This window comes from Myzus persicae, unplaced genomic scaffold, assembly GCF_001856785.1.
Source record: "Myzus persicae strain clone G006 unplaced genomic scaffold, MPER_G0061.0, whole genome shotgun sequence".
NCBI classification, from domain to species: domain Eukaryota; kingdom Metazoa; phylum Arthropoda; class Insecta; order Hemiptera; family Aphididae; genus Myzus; species Myzus persicae.
The window spans coordinates 302,548-328,221 of NW_019104156.1; the positions used below are offsets into that span (position 1 = coordinate 302,548).

Genomic DNA, 25,674 nt, shown 5'->3' on the forward strand with positions numbered 1-25,674 from the left:
CTAGTACCTACCTACTTATAAGTAATCGATTATATACAGAGTGATTCTCTAAGCATGCTCACACCCATTTGTTCCAGTTTAATAATTAATTATTAATTTGTTCAAATTCTGATTTTTAGAATTTTCAAATACCTACATTAATTTTTTTTCTTCTAATTCTTGAAATTCGCAGTGGCGACATAAACTTCTATTTTTCAAATGAGAACTCTCTCTTTTTTTTACTGTAAATTATTTGGTGCATAATTTTAAAAAAATTTGATGTAGGTAGATATCTAATGCGAAATTCGGATGATTAGTAACGCACTTATTGAAATTTTTATGCTAGGGATAATAGTTCTTAAAAATTGTTTTACAAAAATATAAAATATATAGGTATAATATTAGTATTATTTTTAGTAATTTTAGTATTTGTTTTTATAAATTATTAATCATGATAAATTAAAATTAAACACTAACATTTTCAAATTACTATGGCTCCTGTATCTCACAAACACCCATTGTCCATTATTATGGGCTTATTATTATTAGTACACAAAGTTAAAGAACTAAAAAACTACTCTTACGAATTTTAATTCTAGTATACGTCAACGTTTTTACAAAAATTATTCACTAATTAATTTAGTCAATTAGAGAAAAAAAGGGTGATTCTATTGCAAAACAGACGTTTGTATTACCACATGACACTCCTTAAGTACGACAGAAAATCTCAAGAATTTGAAAATATAGTTTTTAAAACATATTAGGTGTATTGAAAAACTTCAAAAATCAGATTTTGAATAACTGCATTATTGAGGAAAAATAGAGCGTGAGAGTATTTGGTAAATCACTCTACACACTAGGTATGAACTTAATATATACTTATATTATAATAATATTTGATAGTATAGATTCTTAATAATAATAAATAATTATAAAACATGGTATGTATATACTAGTTCGTGAAAACCAATCGAAAAAAATACGGCAATCTATATATTTTTAGAATGTTCCCCAACACTAAATCTTTTAAGTTCTAAGTCTAAATTATGATAATTTGTTTTACCTTGTACCATTAAAGTGATGGTTCAAAATCTTTTAAACAAATCACGAATCACGATTTTTGATTTTGAGCGGCACCGTAATGAGTAATGACTAATCCCTACCTAGTTATTGTATTTTAAATCTTGGGTATCTTGTTTCGTTTTGTGAACATTTTTCACGGAGACAAAGTATAGGAAAAATTGCCAGTAAAATGTGAAACTTATGTTCATTGAATATAATGTAAGATTATCAAAATGTCGTTGTTACACAGGAGTTAGATATATTGTTTTATTTTATTTTTCATTAGTATTTTTTTAATATGTATAATGTTCAATACGCGTAATAGAAATTGGCACATATTACACTACACAAAACATTCGGCATACAACAACAATAATAATAATTATTATTAATAACCATGTGCAATGACGATATAAATAACTGTTTAGTTTATTATATCATAGTATTTTACCTATAAAATTAGTTATTGTAATTACTAAAGCGTTAATCTTGTTATATTTTCACTATAATACTCAATTGAAACTTCACTAATCGTAGTGATCCAATACTTACACTATAGTACTATACCTACTAACTTACGTAGTACGTACGTTATTATTATTATTATGTATTATAATAAGAAGTATTCTACCGTCAGACGGCATTCTTTTTACATAATACTTTTAAGTGATTATAATATACCAATACGTAAAATCATTAATACATCACAACTACTGTCGTCGAGGATAACCCGCTTTAGCGTTCAGTACACACAAGCCCAGTCTTAACACATTATATGATACATAATACGCGTTCGTGCCACCAATCGAGAGTTAGGTATGAGAGTTACACTCGAAAAACGGTCTTGATACGTCATGTAGTTGATTTATTCCATCACGAGAGACAAATTGCAGTACCTCCTTATTTTGTGGTACCTACCTATATCTATACTCTTCATTATATTTTATAATTATTGAGTGTTTTGGATTTACGTGTTTTCCCGATCGCGTGCAATAATCGAATTATACAGTTTTATTTGTACCTATATTATAACATTATATATTTTTATAATAATATGTGTCTGATGCAACCTAAGGCTGCCAGATAATATTTGAACATTATAGTAACACATACGTCATAGTATATTTATGTCAATTTCTTGCGTTCGGTTGACGGTTAGTTTTTCTCAACGAATTTTGAGTAGGTAAACCGACCGAGGTCGGCGAGAACCAGATCCATGACAATTTTAATGATCATCCGAACGGTTCAAACTCCAGGAGGTGGGTACCTAGGCATACTCTCGTTATGTTTTAATGGTCATCACTGTGAGTTGTATGATATATACTAGTTTGCCGAAACCAGAAAAACACGAATACGCAATAATACTGTTATAGGCAATATTATAATATAATAAATGTATATACTTATATCTAACTACATGACTACGTTGGGTGGTGGCTTAACGGTTAAAGTTGCGACTGGGTGCATATTATATAAGCGCCTAATGGGTACTAAGTTCAATTTTATAATAACGTATATAGCAGGATATGATAATATTATATTGTACCAGAAGAGCAGGATTTTTGTGATTCATCTGCCGATCATAAAAATATTTTAATACATATTTTTTTATAACTGCACACTTAAATTATTTAAGATAACATAATATGGTACATCATATATTATATTAACTATAGGCATTACGTACATACCGTAAAAGTAATTGCTATTTGTCGTCGTCCAATTACTTAACTTCCTACACAGGTACTTTAAATTTATGTTTATGTGATTCAAAGACGAAATACGATTAAAGTAATTAATGTTAGAATTAACGGAAAATGTAAAATAAAAAGTCAAATCACAAGACTAATCGAACGCGTAATGGGATGCCCCGAGTTTCATGTAAAAAAAATGATAATGCATAATATTCACGGGAAATCAAAACATAAATCTGATTTTATAACAGTAGTAATATATATATTAAATAATATATACACAAGGCAGATTTTAAATTTCAACAAAGGAACATATTTTAAATTCTTACAGTTTTTTCGGTACTTTAATATTATTACTCTAAGAACCCCAACTTCCAATCTGCACTCGAAAGGTCATAAGCCTAGTTTATAGTTGACAATAATTACATATTATTACATAATAATATAATAATATTTGTGATTAGAACATTAATAAGCCGCTATCATTAGAAGTGGGATAAACTTAATATATAAATCGATGAAAGGGGTAAAGATTTGTGGTGTTTAAATATATTAGTATGGTCTGACTCGTTGGAAGTAGAGTGCTTTGAAGTCTGGAGATTAAAAGTGGCAATATAAATACTAAATTGGTTTTGTCATTCTAAGAGGTATAGACTATAAAATTTACCACAATATATACACAGTATTTCTGACTAAAAAAAGACTCAACGAAATTCTCAGAAGCTTGCAGTTAGCATATCTTAACATACATTAAATCTCCTAGTGGTTATACAAATATTGCATATTATAATTTGTAACTGTACAAACACATGTTAAACTGTAAAATTCAAATGAATGTTAATAATAATCACGTGTTATTTGAAGATAGGTATATATACCACAACCATGGCAAACTCGCCTTTTCGTGCAAATTTTGGTAAATAATAATATGTATTTATTTATGGATATAGTTGTTGTATGACTTAATTGGTGTAAGAGTATTGACGTCAATTTTTTTGCAGCCAAATAATCTTCTTATAACGGTGGAAATTATACGAAAAAAGGTCATCAACCGTTGAATTAGTCATGTGCACTGCCAAAAACGCGTATTTCTAGTTTTATCTGTAGTAAGTGCACTGACTTAACAGTTATTCGATTTTGTAATTTAAATTTATATGCTGTAATTTCGATGAAGATTGTACAATTTCATAAATATATAAGTATCTAATTTAACATATTATGTTAGGACTTACGATAATATCATAATTCAAAATAAGAATGAGTGTAAAATATAATATAGTTTTATCAGGTTTGGGGTATGTTCGATCTGTCAAACTACATATAGGCACCTAGTGCCACCTACTATAGAATTCAAACATAATATAAATTTCAAGTTCCATTTAACTCGTTCATACATAAAAAAGAATTTATCAAACTTTGTATATAGATAATAAGTCGTAATTAAGATGATGTTGTGATGGAAACGTAACGAAAGAAATTACGATTAACTATACTATAGGTGTACAATTTTTTACATAATTTTTATTTTGGCAATCTATTAAATGCGTTAAACAATATTAATCTTTATCGATAATTTTAGATGAAATTATAAAGAGAATAACATTGTAAATAGCAAGGTCCAAGTGGAGGTATACTTCGTCTGAAAGTAAAACTATATAACTCAAGAAATATATATTGTTGCGTACATCTTATATGTATCCTACTTCCGTGTATGTTAAATATTAAAATGTAATGTATAATATGCTATAAAAAAAAATCACTCATAATGAGATCTATGATGAAAAAACGAAGTAATTTACGCACTTGTTTACACCTACAAGCTTATAAAAATGTAATCGAAAATTTGTACAATATATGTAATTATGTACTATTCGATAAAAACAAAAACAAAATAAATTAAGTCTATATCATGTAGGCAATAACAATGTATGCACCTGCTTTATTTTTTTAAGGTTAGTTCAAACTGTATAATAATAATTATGATATATGATATATATATATATACACATACATATTATTTACCATTACCATTAGACGTCGATAGAAATGTATGTTTGACTTGGACCGAAAAAATAAAAAAAAACAATACCAAACGCTTTCAACACCTACCGGTAATAGAATAAAAATATTGTGTTAATCAAATATAGACATTCCTGCAGTATTAGGTATTTTTTACACCGACAGACTATTGTTAAATACTTTTTTTAATTTAAAGACACCGCTATTTTTAAGATGGGTTTTGATGATTATCTCGGCATGTTTGTATTTGGTTTTCCACTAATTAATTAAACTATTAACGTATCGGTAATATATTATATTGTATCACTTGATGTAAGAATACAGCTTTATTTAAAACCACATCACATTATAACGGTGTGCTTTGTTTTGGGGTTTTGGCTGATAAGTAAATAAAATACTGTCAATAAAAAACGTAGTTTATGATTACGATACCTGTACACGTCTTCGATCTATTAAGTTATTCTATATTTCTATCTTCACTTGATATAATTATTTTTGTATTATTAGACTCTAATTGTAGAGCTAGGACTAGAAATCTAATACAAAAAAAGTATCGTCATTGCCGCAGGCGGGAAACTGTATCGTTTTCTTAAAAACGTTGGACATTATTCCATAGTTGTTTTCTTTGTTGTAAACAAAATCATAAACACCTGCAGCTAATAATATATGCGTGGACATTCGCGTTGTAAACGAAAACGCTTTACTCGAAAATATATACCGGAAATCCTATTTATAAAACACATATTATATATAGCCATATAGGTAAGTTTCGGTGCGAGTTACCGACATATTATACACGTGCAGTGCCGAAAGTCGTCGTTTATTTCACCGCGGCCGCATTCATTAACACCGTACGATATCCGGTAGCAATTAAAAATAAAAATAAAGAGGAAATCTTTTTTGTGCTCGTCTTCCCTGCTATTGTTTTGGGAATCTCGATGATAATTGCCACCACTGCTGTCGATTTACGTTTATTACAAATGCATTAAAACCAGTGAAAGGTCTCTCGACCTAGTCCCGGCGTTGACCTAGACCTTACTCCGGACGGCGAGAAAGTAACTTGCGCCGTCGGTCGCGTGTCGAATACGAAACACGACTGTAAAACACGTCGTATAAGTAGGCATGTGTAGTCTTGTCGCGCCATCGTTATTTCAAGTTCGAGTCTATGTATATATTATTATTATTATTGCAATACGAAAAAAGATACGATTTGGACTTGAGGTTGTCGCAATTCTGCAGAAGCATAACATAAACGCGAGTACCCATATAGTATTCAAGTGCTCATTTAGCGATTTTCGAAAACGGCCATTTGCGCGCCTCCATAGTCCATACCCACGTAGGTAAGATTTCTTTCTAAACGTCTATTATTATATTGATATAACGTCGAGGTATACGCGTCACTTGGATTAATAATTAGCGGCACTGTCCTACATCACGGCGTATATATAGGTACCACCTTATTCTCATGACTGTGCTCTCTGTGTATACTTAGGTGTTCGGGCGTAGGTATACCCGAAAACGTTTAGATGCCTCGAAAACTCACGATGGATGAGCTGTCGACACTTTAATTGATGATTATATTCGATAGGTTCGTGACTTCAAAAATTTGTTTTTTTTTCGAATATATTATTGTAACATGAAATAATATTATACAGCTAAGTGTCGCGAATTTCAAATGTTTATTATACCAATTGTATTGTTTTGTTGAGTGATAAAACAAAGAATATGCGTGTGCTGTGTAAGATAGTTTTTTGAACCGTCAGCACTGTCGATTTATGTAACGTCAAGATAAAAAAAAACCAACATCAGTACATAGAGCTATCGATTTTTTTAAAACTATTTTATCGTCTAAAAATTAGTAATTTTATCTTTTGTCATTCTGAAATATTTTGTGCTCTTTGAGTACCTGCACGAGAACGTATCTGATATTGTTTTCAAATGTACTTAAGTATAATACTGCGCAAAGGACCTGGCATGGCCTTAAATCAGCAAATCATAGCCAAAGGAATCAAAAATCGCTGATTGAAGTATACCAACAAATTCCCACGAGCTTCTGCATTTTTTACAATAATATTATTATAATTTATTTATAACGATGGACGTCGTTACGAAAGAGGCATATTATTAATTCTCGTGTTTTGGTCCATAGAGTCATTAGCGCTGTCCATCACCCACTGACTCCAACATACATCGAGCAAACGGCGCCGCCGTCGAAGACATGACGACATCTGCGGCCTGACCCGCCAATCGCTTTAGCCGATCGTCCATCCGACAGTGAGAACAGCGACGACATTGACACAGCAGCATCCTCGTATACTTATACATACTCTGCTCCACGATGAATCGGTACACTTGTGCGGCTGTTCTGACGGCGGCCGTTGCGCTCTGCTGCGCCGTGGCCGTCACCGGATCCGACGATTCAGCGGCTGCGACAGCCCGGGTGACGATGGCTACTACGACGACGATAGACGACGGCCACAGTCAGCTGCTGGACACGGTGGACGGGGTGTTGGACGCTGCCGACTCGTATCAGCTGGTGCCTGGCGTTCGGATCAAACGGTCTACCGATGATACCGCTGACGTCGCCGCCGTTTCTCAGGACGACCGTGATCGCGATCCCGAAAAGTACCTGATCGATAGGCTGGCCCGTTTCGTCGGCACCCATGTTCTGGATGTCGACTTTGCCGAGATGTTCCAGACATCCGGCAGGGCGTTCATCAACCTTCATCATCTGCGTGAGTATAATATAATAAAATATAAAAATATTATAATTTATTGCGTGTCTCGAAATTAATATACTATAGTAGGGGTGCTAGGGGTAGGTTTTGGAATTTGATTCGAAAATCATGAATATTGGAAAAGCTCATATGTTTATGATAATATTAGGTATAATAACGAGATTTTTGTATGACAACTCATGTATTATATTAATAGTTATTAATCTAATATGTTCGTTGTCACCACATAATATCACATATCTTCAGTCCCTCCCAATGAACTTTTTGCTGCTTGTTTTATCGAACGCTTAGTACACATTTCTACTAATTCCTACGACGGTGACTATTGTGTGTGTGTGTGTGTGTGTGTGTGTGTGTGTGTGTGTGTGTGTGTGTGTGTGTGTGTGTGTGTGTGTGTGTGTGTGTAGAAATTAACAAAGTATACAATTTAATATTAAGGTTAATATGCTTATTATTATGCCTTTTTCGATTTACTAAAAAATCACGGATAACGAGACTTTGTTTTACGCAACACATAATAAACCATAATAGACATGTCCTAGAACCACGCGCATGTTACCTTATAAAATGTATAGATTTATAAAATTGAATTATATTAATAATTAATCTATCAATAATTAATATTATAATGATAAGTTGAGGAACTGAGAGTATGTTTTGGGCACCATTGGTAAAAATGATTAGAGTTAGTAATTGTGCATGACGTTTGTTAAATTATGGTAATAACTTAATAGTAATAGTCACCTATAACCTATAGTATTTTTAGTTAATTGATTAAATATGTATACACTGTACTTGTACTATTAATAATGTTATACTTATAATGTATACGCATGCGAATATAAAAAAAAACACGACCGGTGCGGAATAAGTTAAAGGACACAACGATTGTATCTTGTATCAGTTGTATCTATAATTAATATTATATTTTTACTTTACAGCAAGATTTAACTTTGGCAAGAATTCATTTTTGACCGGTTTTGGATTGGGTTTTTTGGCGTTTGGCTTGAAGAAATTGTTATTGCCGATCATCATCGGAGCACAAATCGTCAAATCCATCGCACTCGCCGCTCTGTTACCGACACTGTTGGGAAGCGTCGGGAAAGTTGTTTCGAAAGGTACGAAAATCGTTATAATTATCAATATACCTAGTTTTGTCAATATTAAAAAAAATTGATAATTAGTTGACTTGTAGACTCTTAAAAAAAAAATTTCATTAAAAAAATTTTTTAATTTAGTATTCAGGTTGTATTCGCTGTTGCAATCAGACGGAATTTTTATTGAGCTTTTATACTATAAATATGTAGTCTGTGTATCTATAAAATAAATTAAATTATGCAGTGCATTTTTATTGAAATACAAATGTCTAGCAATATCGAAGAATGTAAATGTGTCTCAGACGAGTATCATATATTATATATATTAATTTTCACTGTTCTCTTTATACGGAGTGTCTATTTACTTTGTGACTGCTTATTAGATGTCCTTCTAAATTGCCTTCTATACCTTCTTCTCTCGGACAACTTCGTTTTAAGGAAACTGATTAAGAGAAATTGTCTTATGTATTGAATTATAGTTTCCTAACTTTGAACGGTTTGCTTTTATTTTTTACTTGGCGTGGGCCGTAACAAGTTTGGGCACAAAACGATATTTTTACTTGGGATTTGGGAGATAATTGGGAACACACGTTTGGGTACATCATATTTTAAAAATAATTCCACATTTAGGTACCTACCAACGTTTAGGTATACATTTTTTTATTTTACTTTTTAGATCCGTGTGCCTATATTACCCAGGAGACACCACAAATAATCTCCCAATCATTTTTTTTTTAAACTTAAAAATATTTTTATTATTACATATTGTTATTTTATTATAGAAAATCATTAGGTCATTCATCATTCATTATACATCATTGTCAACTTTTTGCATTACAACTTTTTTTTGATATAATATTCAACATTATCTGAATCCTTTTTTATCATAATATTTCTAACATTTCTCTAAATAGAAGATATCTTTATAACAATTTATTTTTGAATTTCCTTCAAGATATTGATTATACTAAAACAATTTACTTGTATAAAACTGAAAATACTACCACTATTGTAGATTACGTGTGTATATTATGATTTATGAATTATGATGTATACCCAACCGTGTCTTATATATTATGTGTACCTAAACGTTCTCTGATAGACCTGGTAAAATCATAAAATACCTTTTATTCTATTCAAAACGTTCCGTTTATTTGTGCCCACACTTGTTGGCTTTTGTGTTAATGTGCTCAAACGTTTTGCACCCGTGGCGTGCATGGTATACGACATATTATATTGGACTATAATACATTTATAACTTATAGATAAGTACGAAATACTTCTTAAAACGGCTATTAAGTGAAAAAAAATCCATAAATATAGATAAATAATAATAAATTAACATACATTTATTTTTATCAAAAATTTGATGGCTGTGTTTTTTTTCTAGTTTTGATTTTTTTTCTGCTTATAAATGAATAACTTAAAACTAAATTATATATTTATTTAAAAATTTTTCTTGGTTTTCTATTGATTTTTCAAATGAGATGTGTTCATAAGACAATTTGTGCACAGACAATATTTTACATTATATCAATTCGACGGAAATAAAAATAAAACCCTTTAATAGATTTGGTTGTATTAAAGTTTCTGTAACAACCAATAAGGCTTAAATGGGCCATATAAAATTAATAAAAGCAACTTTTGTTCTTACCTCACATTTCTAGAAAGGAAACTTGTATATTGTATGTGTCCCTAGGAACATAGGATATTTGACCTGAAACTAACTAGTTTTACAATATTATATTGTATATTTTAGATTTGATTGATACGAGTAGGATTATTAGGAGGCCTGCAAGTCTTCAAAACAATGATGTTTTTTAAATCAATCTTATTTTGATTAATAAATCCTGACCACCTGAAAACTTTATTAATAATAAAACCTATACCTGTTGATATAATTCGATAATTTTTTGCAGGCGTGTCAAACTTCGCGTCAAGTTCATCGCACTTTGGGCCCAGCGCCGGTTCGGATGGTTTGAGTGACTTTGAATTTAAAGATCAACAACAGCCAAACATCGGTCTAGGTTACGACACGGCCGGCGCAGCGGATACGTCGGGGTCGGAAACTGGTTACCAGAGTATTTGGACGTATCCGCCGGATAACAATGTGAATGCGATCACCGCAAGCTACGGCAGCAGTAGCAACAACAGGTAACTAATAATAATAATTGTATTCCATCTCAAAACATGCCGCATTGTCAATCTAGTCGTAAAACTGATTACATGTCTTATGCCTGCTGCAATATATAATTACATTTTTGAATCGCGGAAAAAAAATTGTGAGTTAGTTGAAAGTATTATGATAAGCTTAACTCGCGGTCTACTCGTTTTCACCTCATCATTGATCGCAACATCGAGTTAATTTTAGTGTCAATTATACATTGACTGAAAATAGGATTTTTGTCGAATGATTCAAAAATCGTCGAAGTTTCTATCGGACATAAGACTAGCAGATCCAAAAGCTGCATTACGCACGAATATATAATATTAGGTGTACATTGTATAGGCTATCTACAAATGTATATACTTAGAGTGCGTAATCGGACTTCGTTTAGAACTTAAGTTAAGTCAGTGAACGTCTTATCGATACGAATACATTGAAGTAATATTAAATATTTATGCAGTTTGAAGAATGATGGTATAGTTTATTATAATGCGTACAGAGTATATTGTTGATGCAATTATATTATTACCTTGAGGCTTGAGGGTTAGACTGCAATTGATTGATATAATAATTTTACTATGTTATACCTATTAAAAAAAATGATAATAAGACAGCCGTTGAAGTTTAAATGATTCTGAGCATGAAACCATTTGATTTTGACTTAAATGCACCTAAATTTACGTATAAGATCATGATTTTTTTTTGACATTGAAATTACGCACGACACGATTATTTATGAATCCGGTTCACACGCCGTATTCGTTGAGTAATTTTTTCGTTCATGTACCATACGGCCTAGTTCTGAAATATTAGTATGATTTCCGTTTGTTACAATAAGATTCGTTAAAATCTATTTAAGTCAACCCGATGACCGTAAAAATAGCCCGCAGTAAGAGAAATAAAAAAAAAAGTTGCGCCAGTCATCTACGAATAATCAAGGAGAGTCATCAATTCTTTCTAAGCTTTCGAGTTTCGGTTTAACCTCGGGGGAAGGCGAAGATTAGTCAAACGGTCTATTACAATGATATATATTATATACATATATCTATGTTATACTGTTACTATTGTTATACACATAATATGGAATGTTTATATTCTAATAAGTGTTTTTGATAAGCAATTTGAAGAGCGGCATTAGTATTTTGTTTTCAATATTTAACTGTAAAACGTAGAATGTTAATGTATTACTTAAAGTTCCGTTATACCTTAATGAATATTAAACCATGTCTAATAATTAATATCGTGCTCGAAATCATAAATCCCTCAATTGATTAAGTCGATATTTTATAATTAAATTTGAAGAGAACGAATAATTTGCGTTGAAAATACATGTAATTCGGTATATAGATAAAATATAGTTATAATAATATTATAATATACGCAATAATAATGCACCTGCGCAGTGTTTCTCACTGAGCTTATATTATATTATTAGATACTACAAATCCGGTTTTAGTATGTTGTTTTGGTGACCTAATATTGTACTGAAGATGAAAACATATTTTATTTTAATTTCTCTCAAAAACACAAGGTGTGCTACACACCGCTGTTGCAAATCGTGGATATCGTATAATCCTACCTATCTAATTTATTATTGTACATTTATATAGTACCATCATTTATTATATTGTAACAAGACGTGATACACTGATACTTAGGACATAATATTTTTGTATTGGAGGAAGACTGGAGCATAACTCGCCGTTTCGTATTTAGCTGGAACTTTTACTATATTCATAAATAACAATATCATAATATAATATAACGTGTAGACGAATTCGTGTCATTACACGTTTCGTTACACAAGGACAACTACTACAGTCGGAAAACAGTTTCGTCGTTTGCTACAGGAAGGTATCTACTTAAATATCGGTGAGTTTAGCTACTAAATGACGTTTAAGCCGAAATTCACTACGAACATAATACGTATAGTATAACAATATAATAGTGTTATTTGGCGGTAATAGGCGAGACACGATTATGATCATAGCGTTATACCACGGTACATCGTATACATAGCGACGCCGTTAAATGGTTATTCGTTAAAAAACCTCACGACTGTTTATAAATACGGAAGTATAATATGTCAAGTCGTGTGTTTTGCTAAACGTTGTATTGTGTCGTTGGGTCATCGATCGTATTGTGTTGGCGTATTAAACGTAAACACGGTCGCGTAGTCGACTATTCCAATAATCCATGCTGATATGGGATACACCATACACGCGTATGAAAGTGTATGACGTATGACGTATACGTGCAAAGTAAAAATATGTGCAAAACGAGATTTCTAAAAAAAAATATATTCTTCTAAACTAACACATATTATGGATTATGGTATGGCAAAAAAATTAATGCATACGAGTAAAAGTAAATATTTGATGAGTAATTCGATTAAAGTTTCTAAAATATTATGTTTACGTATCTACATCACGACGTATATGTACATAATTTCGGCGTTCGCGGTTCGGTAAGAAATTTATTTTCTACGAAATAATATGAAAATCTTGGGTAGCTAAGTTTGGATAGTTCTAGGTAAGACAAAACTCATGGCAATTTATTATGCAAACGCTCCATTATAGACGAAAATGTAAATACTTGAAATTATTATACGGTATGCTAAAAAATTCTAAGTACCAGAATTTATTTTAATTATATTATACGAATATAAATCATTTTTATAAGATAATACAACATAATATAATATATGGTTCATAATAATATCTACCACCTTTAAGCAAGCTTGTGGTATAGTGGTAGATAGTTGTAATTTTAATTTTAATTATTAGATTATAAAAATGAACGTGCTTGGTGAATCGCCTTGTACATAATATTATAATAATATTTGAGGTGTAATTTGACGCATTTTCGATGCACGAGTAGCATTCGGACGACCGATTTATTTGGATAGTTAGCAACAATTTGACGTGTCCGCAGTGACCCGAAAACAAACGGTTTGAAAACATAAATCGTTTTAAAAAATCAATAACGTACTTTCATCTTTATTATTATTGTGAGTCTGATGACGGAAAATGGTAGAAACTATAGACGGTGGGACAGAAAAACAAAACAATAACGAAAGGCACGTGGACGTGCTTCCAGGACGTCGCATGGTGAGGACAACTATTTGCGTGATTTTCGCGTTTGATTTTTTTCCTCCGGTTGCGCGTTATTGATAACTCGGGCGAGCGCGAACTGGAAAATCGTCATTATTATTATTGTTATTAATTAAATATATTTCGGCCGACTGAACGTCATCGCCATGGCAGTAGTCGTCGTCAACGCTCTCCAAAAGGACACAAAGGAGAGAGAGCTCACGGATGAGCTGACGTATGTGCGTGCGTGTGTGGAACCAGTTTTTGGTTTTGTACGTGACCAAAGTGACCGGTGTATGAATTCCTCCTTGTCGTAATAATAATAATAACAACGAAATAGTAATAATAATAATAATAACGAAAAGAGAAAAACGCACAATAAGAGTCAGCAGAAGTCATTTTAACCTCAATTATTACTATAAGAGACAACCTAGTTGGCGTAAACGTAATATCCGTCTTTTGCCCGACAAGAGCGAAACCAAAAGTTGAAGAGTTCCGACAATAAAACGTCATTATAAAAAGGATGTTATTATATTATATCATTATATATTATTCTGCTGCTACCGTGGTATTGTGGCGAGCCCGTTAAAGATGAGCGTGAGCTTAATTGTTTACGCGCGAATATTTTTGCCCACCTGCAGCGAAAAAGTATTTCAAAATGTCGACAACGTGTCATATTATTAAGAAATATCACGCACTTCGGTAAAGCTTGAAAATATTATTTTCGTAAACCGGGATACTTAAAATGTATGCATATTATAATGTATCTATATTATGGATCAATAAATAGAAGAGTAAGTTTTCCAATATCGTAGATATTTTGTGCACGTATCAATCGATTATTTTAATTAGGTATTATAATTTATCGCGTTTATTAATCACTATTTGGACACGAGTCAATTGAAAGACCTTTTGAACTTAAAACAACTTGTTCATAATAGTTATACCGTATATAAAATATTACAACGAACAAAGATGCGTTTGTACAATACACAAACAATAGTAACGACTATTTAGATTCTGTTATGGGGACGATATTTTTGGTTTCCAACACCCAGAAATAAAAAACTTTTTTTATACGGCTTACTATATTTTGATACCTTGTCGACGTGTTTGATATTAAAAATAAAACTGTTACAATAATATTAAGGGGATCGGTGGCGGTGACGACTGTCTTTGTCTAACACACGCGCAACATAAGAATTCAGAAGTGTTTTTCGGCAAACGTACCGATTGATAAAGTGAAGCGATACGAATTCTGAAAACAGATTTGAATTTGCCGTCAAGTCTACTTGAGATCGGTCAGTCTACATTTTTAATTTTAGATTCTGAGTGAAACGATGAATGTTTTTTAATTTTTAATTTTAATTTTTTTTTTATCGTTTCACTCAGAATCTAAAATCAAAAATGTAGACTGACCGATCTCAAGTAGACTTGACGACAAATTCAAATCTGTTTTCAGAATTCTTATCCCTTCACTTTATTAATCGGTAAGTTTGCCGAAAAACACCTCTGAATTCGTATGTTGCGCGTGTGTTAGACAAAGACAGTCGTCACCGCCACCGATCCCCTTAATAAGTTTCTGAATATTTAAAGTTAAATTTTGTCCTTAACTCTAAATCATCATATGGGAGAAAAAACCTACCTATACCTATTCTCGTATATAGCTATACGAAGCTAATACTGCAATCGTATGATATTTAAATACACATGACTCGTCCATATCAAAATATTCGGAACAAAATCTACATAAAATTCGATAATTGCGATAATTGCTCACGGGAAAGCAAGAGTACGAGTATATGCCGTGGTCGTTCATCTGGATATCGGATTTGACTTCATGAATGAACACCTGGGTATTAATTGTTACGATTTTTTAAACTATAAATCGTTTTTGGTGTACTTCCGTGACGACGACGACATCATACCACGATATATTACTTACCTGTAGCCGAACCGTCAAGGTCGCCTCGGCGTTTTGATATTCGAGCCTCGGCCAACACGCTTCAACGCCGACCTGCGCGGTGGACGCGTTTCAGAAAGAGAAACTCTTTGGATATGATGTTGTATGCGATGGAATGTGTGTCAGACATATGTTTTATAATTATTCATGTAGGTATATAATATACGAAATGCATAGTACATTTAATACTTATATATATGCAAACGCATAAGAGTAGATTCATTCGCGCCCTGTCCTACCAAAACATCGAATCAAAAATATGTAACTATTGAGGTAGTGTTGTGTCACGTTGATTTTAAATAAGACTCATACAAGTAATTAACTGAATATAACTGTTTAACTCAGGGACATTCTTTTAAAACCAAGAAAATTGAATTATTTGTAACTGTTTTTTTTTTTTAAATCTGGGATAATATCCAATATTTTTTTAAGCTAATTTTTGGCAATATTCTAAAATTTGAATTAGGTACTTTTTTCAATAAATTAATATTCCTAGCAGCACAGGTCCTTGTCTATAAATTTGGACAGAAGTGTACCTAGACAAAGGTAACGGTGAGATATTTTCTATTGAATTGGATTCGCACACTTATATAGAACAAAACTACAATTAAAGTTATAACTTATAAGTGTAGCTTTGATCATAATCGATTTGAACCGTTTTTACTTAGTAAATTAGTCAACAATTCAAAAATTACTCATCGACACTTGTTTTAGTGAGCCAAGTATTAAATTATCCAGAATTATGGTATATCTTTAAAAAAAAATAGGAATAGCCAATAGCTACAAGGCGATGTATATCATAAATTCATAACTATACATACCCCAACACATCATATTATATTATAAACGGCGTGCGTGATCAATGATATACGAACAAATCGCAAACCATAATATAATTATATGTTATAATAATATTATAAATATACACTTTTCGCGGACGTGGCCTGCCGTTTTTCCAAGGCGTGGCGGCGCATTCGTAAAAGTGAGATTACCTTAATGAACATCAATGTGTTGGGTAGGGTACAAGTCAATAGTCATCGACATACGTAATTTGCTATCGAAGTATAATTGTCGGCAGTCAGATGCTCAATCGGACTTGTTTGCGAACAACGAATGATATGGTTGGGCCGATATGAATTGTTTTATCTTATGCGAGTACAATACATGTGTTCTCTTTAATATTGCGCTTATCGTAATAATATTAACCACGTGTCCACCGTTCATCACGATTGGTTTATTCATTAACTATTAATATCTTAGAATCACGAATTGATACACAAAAGTCAGTTTCAAGAGTCTTCATCCGATTACGAAGCTTGCATTATACATATACCCCAGCAACTTACATTGCAGCTGTAAATGACATATATACCATATTATTGTAATTATAAAAATAAATACTTTTTACTTACTTAGTCAAGTTTGTTTCTGTTGAATTAGTTTTTATTGCTGATAAATTACGTCTTGTAAACGTTTGTATAATTAGAGACCTGTCGTAGTTCCGTCAGTAATAGTGTCAAGATGGAAAAAAGCCGCAACAGAAAGCTGCTTTGTATTCACTCTCATCTTTGTATTTTCAAAATAAGTATGCTTTTTTCAAACAAGATAAAGATTTTAATGATGACCCTGTACATTGTTTTTGTTCTTAAATTTTGGTCGAAACTATATTTTCAAAAATTGAACGCCCACGCAATCGAAATAAGCTATTCGCCGTGATAACATACATACATTCACTAAATTTTTATTGTATTAATAGTAATATGTTTCTCTATGATATATTATTTTCATAGCTTATTGTTACATTCGTATTGTTGTTATTGATAGACTACTGCATTGATAGGATGATGAAATAATTGAAGCGCCGAGCAGTTTTTTAGACACACACACAATATATCACTATTATAATATACAATATACAACCATTGCAGCACGCGTCACGAACTTGAACCGAGACGCCGGTTTTCAAAACATCGTTAATTTATCATAATAATTAATGTATTATTATTATTCGATAGTATACGTATGAAAAAGAGACATTGGAAACGGGACGTAACATATAGTATAATACAATACTATATATAATATAAATATACAATAAAATAACGCGAACATCGATTGCGACAGGCCTGCAAGGAATCTCGCCGTTTCTCCGTTATTGCAGTTCTTCTTATACGCTGCTGAAACGGCACGTACAACATTCAGTGCGACAGAAATTTCAAGAAAAAACACCTTTTTATACACACACAACATTGTTTACCGATTTCTAACGAAAAATCCGTCGCAGAGCAATTTGAAAAATCCACCGGCCGGAAGATTACGGACATTTATAAACGGATTACTTTGCTGCAGATAACGCTGCAGATAAATCGTATAAAAAAGTACAATATAAGTATTTTATAATAATTTACCTACCTACGTGGTATTAAAGTAAGCTGCCTAAAGTGCCTAAGCCGCTGTTTGTATTACGTGCCGCCGCCGCCGCATGGTTTCCTATGTGAGCGTTTCATTTTTATAGCAGACGACTATTTTTTATGTAAGTATTATATAGGAACTATGACCACATTTTACTGCACGCCCCAAATCCGAAAACAATGAAATGTGTATACACACAATATTATATTCATAATTCATAATATTATGATTGTCATGGTATGTATAGGTAAGCTGGCGAAGATATGTACCTATATAACTTTCTGCATACTACTTAATACTTACTTATCCACTGCAGAGCTCGTTAGCCGTTATTATTTTCCAAACACCATGTATTAAACGTCAATCGATTCGAAAGAATTTTATTCGAATCGCGCATTCGGTTAGATCGAAACGGAACAAGATAATATTATAATATAATATTGTTATTAATTAATCGTATGCACTCTCGCGTCTCGGACGGTCATAATATCGTGCTTGAAACCGCATCTGTGTTGGATTCAATACTAATCAATATAGACATAAACGACTTCGGAAGACTCGCTGACTGCTGTAGCCCAATGGCCGGTCATTGCGTTTTTATGAAATGTCATCGAGTTTAAATGGTGCAGCATATAACAGTATTTTTTTTTTAGGCCATACGCATAATATATATATTATACGAGCTACCTACGATGGTATTTAAATGTTCTTGATTCATCAATCGATTGATTGCGTCGCTACATATATTATATATACATGTGGTCCATATATTATAATGTCTTCGTCGATTGACAATCGTTAAGACTAAAAAAATAGATAATCAAGTTTATAATATGAACGATGATAATATTATTATGTGGGTGTCGGTGCTTTATTACGATACAATCCTATTCTACATCGTTTATTTTTCATCGATACAACTCACTCGTTTCTACTTTTTTAATTAAAATTTTTAGGTCGAGAGATAATGTTCCAACTATATGATCAATTGGCACTATGATAAGTATAACGTTACTTGCGGTAAAAAATAGACGTCGAGTTGACGTTTAACTGACGCTTTATTTATTTTTGTTGTTCGTACGTGATGGTAGTCATAATAATACATCCACGCGTATTATAGCTAATAATATTATTGTATTGATAATCTAATAATAATAAAAAAAAATTAGATAAATGTAGTGTTTGATTGATGCAATTCAGTGGCATGGTACAATTGAAATTTGTTGTTGGGGGGTTAGAGGGGAGGACTTTAAGCAATACGCAAATAATTCATCGTCATATCTGTCACCTCACCCTTTTTCCTGATAAGCGACCACCTCGGATGGGTTTACTGCACTTCAAAGTTCAAACATATCCCTATAGCTTTCATACGACGGCGTGGTACACTCGTACTTTACCGCTTAAATAGACATTCAACCCATCCAACTTCCCTCGAATAAAAACCGTTATTAAAACTGCAGTACCTATAGGTACTTTATATATGAACATACAAACAATGTTTTAATTATTCGTCATAACGTGACTGCTGCAGGTATCCACTGAAATACGGCCAGAACGGAGTGTCCAGCACCAAGCTCCAGTCGGGCAACTATTACACCAAGGATAAGACCGAGGACTTCAAGGTGTTCCACACAATACCGGCCAGTTCACACCTGTTGGCCAACTACGATCCGTTTTACAGCCCACTGTTATCCAGGATCGACACGGTGTACAAGCAACTCGGATACACGACTGAACCGTGCCGGGAACGGTTGGTGTGCCAGATGTACAAAAACCCAGCCAAGTTCGCGCCTTACAGCAATCTCGTATCGGCACAGCTCAGCAGGTCAGTGCACGTTATTGGTTTGTCACCGATTTTTGTGTAGATAAACTCATTATCTATTTTGCGTATGATTACACTTTTGGGTAGGAAGGTACTTACCAATGTATCACAAGAGGAGCATTGATTTTTAATGAATTCTAATTATGTGGGATGTGGATTGGGTGCTAGATATAAATAACGGAATATACATTTAGCTACTGAACTCTTCAAAATGACAAAAAGTATCTAAAAATAATATTAGTTTTTTTATTACTATTGAAATAAAAAAAATAACTAAGGAGGCCATCACGATCGGCATTAGAAGGCAGTCCAAAAATATTAGAAGTTATTGAAAATAAAAAAGCTTTGCAGTAGTATACTCTAATAGATTCTAATTAAAAAATGTTTTCTATTTAGAAATTTAATATGCAAACTAAGTCTTGTATAATTACAAGTAGTACTTAGTAGGTTAGTTTTAATGTAATACACATTTTAATAGAATTTATTATTTTTTTAATTGCATTAAATGTACAGCTGACTTTAACTATCAATCAAATTCATAAATATTTACAAATAAAGTTGTTAAATTAAACGTTTTTTTATCTATTAAATGTTTACAATAAGATAATATGGTAAATTAATACTTAATACAATAAATTATACATTTACATTATATATTATAATGTAGGTGGATGATCTTATAAATTTAGATTCGTTTAAGAGATTGTAAATATATAAAACACAAACTATTTATTTACAATGGTCACAATACTATTGCAGTTAGAAATTAATATATTATATTTATACACGATCCACGGGACTGCGGGAGACATAACAATATTACTGGTACATTATTGCAGCAACTACTTTTCCTTTTTCGGTGGCTTTAAAAACCAATTCGGACATAAAATAACGATTTTCATTTGCGAAATCGTATATTTTTATTACAAAGTCACGAATTGTATTATTGTTATTACAAAATCAAAAAAAAATCGCGTAGGTACTTATTCATTTGTGTTCAAATCGCTATTGTACCACTGCGTTCAAGTTCTACGTAAAACTACGCACAGCCGTTATTAGATTTTTTTAGACGCAAATACACAATGCAAATGGTTTTATGCAGCAGTGGGTAGTTGTTTATTTACGCCGCCGACAGTAGTCAAAGTATTCGTCGTTATTTTAATATTTTAAAATTTGTTTATCTTATTTTTAGCTCATTTTTAATCCGTGTTCAAGCATATTATGCTTATGGGATGAGCTTGCAACTTGTATATAAAATATGTTGCTATGTACAAGTACCTCTTGTTTGCTTGTTCGCCGCAATTAATTATATTATTCATATTGCAATTATTATTATATCGCATTGTACAAACATATAAAAACATAGTTTGATCAATCGACGGTTGATTGGCGTTCTGCACCGCAGGGTTGTCGGACAGCAATTATTCTATTTAGCACAATGCACACGATAAGTTATAATAATTAATAAGTTACCAAATTAATGTACACGTGTGGTACAACGATACTTTCACTCGGTCGACGAGCATAAAAGTGCTTAATCGCGTGCCTATTGTTTTGCTGGTGCTTGCGACGATATGTAGGTCGTGACGAGCTTCTTCTTATTAGGCTGTTAGACAAACATGTTATTAGAATAATATTATTACCTAAACGGACGGGTAGGTATAATATTTAAAGAACAGTCATCGCCGACGATTTTGTTTTCTATTCCGCTTAAAATCACGACACGTCACGCGACCACCGCATCCGCGAACAATTATTGTTAATAACGATATTATTATTAACTATATAGTCATCAATTATTTTATTTTATTTTCATTATTATGAGACATAACAGGCTATTGCGGATACTTGTAGTTGGTGCTTTGAACGAACTTAATCTATACAATCGAAATTATTAATTGGCTGTATGGAACAATAATGGAGTTATGATGGTGTACAGGACTATCTATGCTATACACTATACAAACAACATAGGCATATTAAAATCGTTTTATTGTGCGACCAGTGATAGATTTTGAAACGTACAAGCCAACACCGTACACGTTAGTTTTAATAACGATAGCTTCCAATAAACCTCATACTGAAAGAAACAATAATAATAATATAGAGCTCGAGTACTCAAATGTATTCAAAAAGAATTTAATGAAATCTTTAAAATTTTCAAAAAGCATTGCTGTACCTATTTTCACACGGGAAAAGAAAAATATTGTTGTACTATTTATTGCTCCGACTTGTCAATGCAATACTAATTTCAAATATTACCCAAAATTATTAATTTGAATTTGAATCAAGATTTGATTATAGGCTCAATTATTAAAATAAAACTTCAAGTCCTGTTATTATTATTTAAGGTAGGTAGGTACATTTATTAAAGTAGTAATATTTATTTTTTGTTAAATCAACTTTAATTATACAGATAATACAAACCATTTGTATGGTAAATATTCAATTATTTAAGCAATAATATTTATTTAAAATATTTAAATACTTCAACACATGTTATAAAACAAATTTACTGTTATGCGTATGTATAATATTAAATAGGTGACCTGGTGTATAGAGTATTCGAGTGTCACACAATAATTTAATAATTGAATCCATATTCAGGTAATATAATTCACATGACACCCATCCACATTCAAATAGTAATTCTTCGTCAGATTTTCATATTTTGTTTCACTTCATAATTAGAAATCTGAATCAAAATAAAGCGTTTATTTTGTTAATTAAATTTACACTTATAACATATTCTAAAGCACTTTAATCAAAATGAAAAAATAGCTTATTTATTGTAATATTTAAATTGGGTTACACTATAATAACCGCGAGAATATTTATTTGCCATTGTATAATGTACCTTCATTCATAACACTCGTTAGTATAAGCTATTAGAGCAATTAAGTTTTTTTATTTAGTAAACAATCTTACTTTTTCGATTATACTTGAATAATTTATTCAAAAATGTACCTACTTAAAAAGTAAAAATAAATTTTACATCAAAATTCATTTTAAAAACTAATAAATATCGTACCCGGCTTGTTTAATTATAAAAATTATGTGTGTATATATTATAATATATAGAATAGATAAAATAAGCATATCCGATGATTTATTTTTAAAGTAAAATCTGTTTTAAAATCATCTTAAGCTAGTTTTTATAAACGAATTGCCATCCAACGTACGTTTTTGTCATTTCGATAAAGGAGGCTAAATGTGAAAGTTTGATAACACAATCGTAAATTCGTAACTTAAGCCAAATATCACTATCAGTAGTTGTAAATTTGTAGAAATGTTTAGCATATTTTCTCTAATGACTAATGAGAATGATTTGATTACAGTACGTGAAATAAATGTAAACACAAAGTTCAGTTATACTTCAATTAATCGTTTGATCATACTAATATAAAATCCGTTTACGAACGTATTTGAAATTTGGACATAATTTATTTTATCACCTACTTATTTTCGTTCCTTTTTTATTAACATAATATTATAATGTAATGGTTTTAATTTGCAACTTTATAAACGCTATAAATTATTTACCTATCGTAAAATCGTGAATCACGTAGGTATGTATTAAACCAGTATCACGTGCATAAAGTAAACATAGTGTACGAAAAGTATTTACAATAACCATATCACGTAGTTTGCTATATAATTGGATCATGTAAAAATATGTCAAAATATTTTCTTGTAAAGTGAAATAGGTATTTTTAGAATAGTAATGAACATATGGTAAATTAAGGTTAAGATAACAGTCAATCATATTATAAATCAGTTTAACTATTTTAATATACGTATTGGCAAAATATAATATACATTATTATTATTAATTATTATATCAAAACAAAAAATCTAAAATATAGAAACTTCTCTCATACCTACGTGACAGATAATATTATAACTTTTAGTGTCAACCAATTAATCAATTACATTTGTACTGTAGTCAGTATAGATGCAGATTAAGTTCTGATAAATCGAGATGTTAATTTGATTAAAATTTTGTATATTAGCGTGTATGTTATAAATTATAATAAATAAACCATATTCAAACATTATTGTTTAGTATAATTTTTAGTGTAATTAAGCAAAATATAAAATATCTACATTCTTTTCAAAAACATTGACAAATATAAATTTAAGTTGACTAGAATCTGCAGAGGTTTAGATTAATAACAATAATACAATTAAACTTATAAACTATTATGTAAACACATACTATAATAATATGATCTGCCCCTTGTATTATAGTTTATAATATTATTTTTGTGCAATTTATTGAAACAAATAATCGTTATCAATTTTTAATACAATACCGTAATAACTATCTTTAGTAATCGGAAAATAANTAAAATATAGAAACTTCTCTCATACCTACGTGACAGATAATATTATAACTTTTAGTGTCAACCAATTAATCAATTACATTTGTACTGTAGTCAGTGTAGATGCAGATTAAGTTCTGATAAATCGAGATGTTAATTTGATTAAAATTTTGTATATTAGCGTGTATGTTATAAATTATAATAAATGAACCATATTCAAACATTATTGTTTAGTATAATTTTTAGTGTGATTAAGCAAAATATAAAATATCTACATTCTTTTCAAAAACATTAACAAATATAAATTTAAGTTGACTAGAATCTGCAGAGGTTTAGATTAATAACAATAATACAATTAAACTTATAAACTATTAGGTAAACACATACTATAATAATATGATCTGCCTCTTGTATTATAGCTTATAATATTATTTTTGTGCAATTTATTGAAACAAATAATCGTTATCAATTTTTAATACAATACCGTAATAACTATCTTTAGTAATCGGAAAATAATTTTCACCTTCGTGAAGAGTAGGTAGTATAGCGTTGCAAATGTCGATCAAAAACAATATTAACCGTAACTGTTTGGTATTCCAGAGAGCTGAACGAACTGCGCAAACCGTCGTCCGAGAACCCGGAGATCTTGCGATTTTTCAAGTACATGAAAGCCGCCAAAGACGGTCAAGACAACAAAGACTGCGAGATGATATTCTCGTCATGCGTGTCGCAAAGGTCGCCGGACGATTCGGTGCCCATGATGACCACTTACAACGAGATCAACAAACTGGTACAGGCTCGAAACGCGAAGAAACTTGCGGAATCGTCCACAGTCGCCGACGGGGTAATGTCGGGATCTTCCATCGTCGCAGACAACGTAAAGTCGGGATCTTCCATCGTCGCAGACGACGTAAAGTTGGGATCTTCCACCGTCGCAAACGACATAAAATTGGTATCGTCTACGGTCGCAGACGACGTTAAGTCGGAATCGTCCACCATCGCAGTCAACATAGAATCGGCATTGACACATTGAAGTGAGTGGTGCACGAAGTACCTATTATATAAATAATAATAAATCTTTTAATCACGAAATATACTGGGGGTTTCTTCACTCGTGTGCACTTCTTGTCAGTAAATATATAATATTATAACTTTATTATTAATTAGCTTGTTGTTCAATGTACCTAACAACTTACAGCCCATGAATAAAATAGTGTGCTAAAAAAAAAATGTATCATATTTATCATAAATAAATATAGTTTACTGCGATTATCTGCAGATATATATTTTCGTCGTAAGATAAT

General features: G+C 31.5%; 1 protein-coding gene across 2 annotated transcripts in view; it reads left to right on the forward strand.

The window, feature by feature from the left end:
- LOC111039416 overlaps positions 1 to 25,674 on the forward strand; it is a 35,771-nt gene that overhangs the window by 8,383 nt on the left and 1,714 nt on the right. The window contains exons 2-6 of one of the 2 annotated variants that reach the window (XM_022322934.1): positions 6,904 to 7,489; positions 8,434 to 8,610; positions 10,509 to 10,743; positions 19,755 to 20,048; positions 24,971 to 25,408. In XM_022322934.1, the coding sequence (XP_022178626.1) occupies positions 7,093 to 7,489; positions 8,434 to 8,610; positions 10,509 to 10,743; positions 19,755 to 20,048; positions 24,971 to 25,403 (1,536 nt within the window). In that variant the 5' untranslated portion in view covers positions 6,904 to 7,092 and the 3' untranslated portion in view covers positions 25,404 to 25,408. Of the gene's footprint in view, positions 1 to 6,903; positions 7,490 to 8,433; positions 8,611 to 10,508; positions 10,744 to 19,754; positions 20,049 to 24,970; positions 25,409 to 25,674 lie in introns of those variants that run through there. The other variant, XM_022322933.1, reaches the window with a different exon arrangement.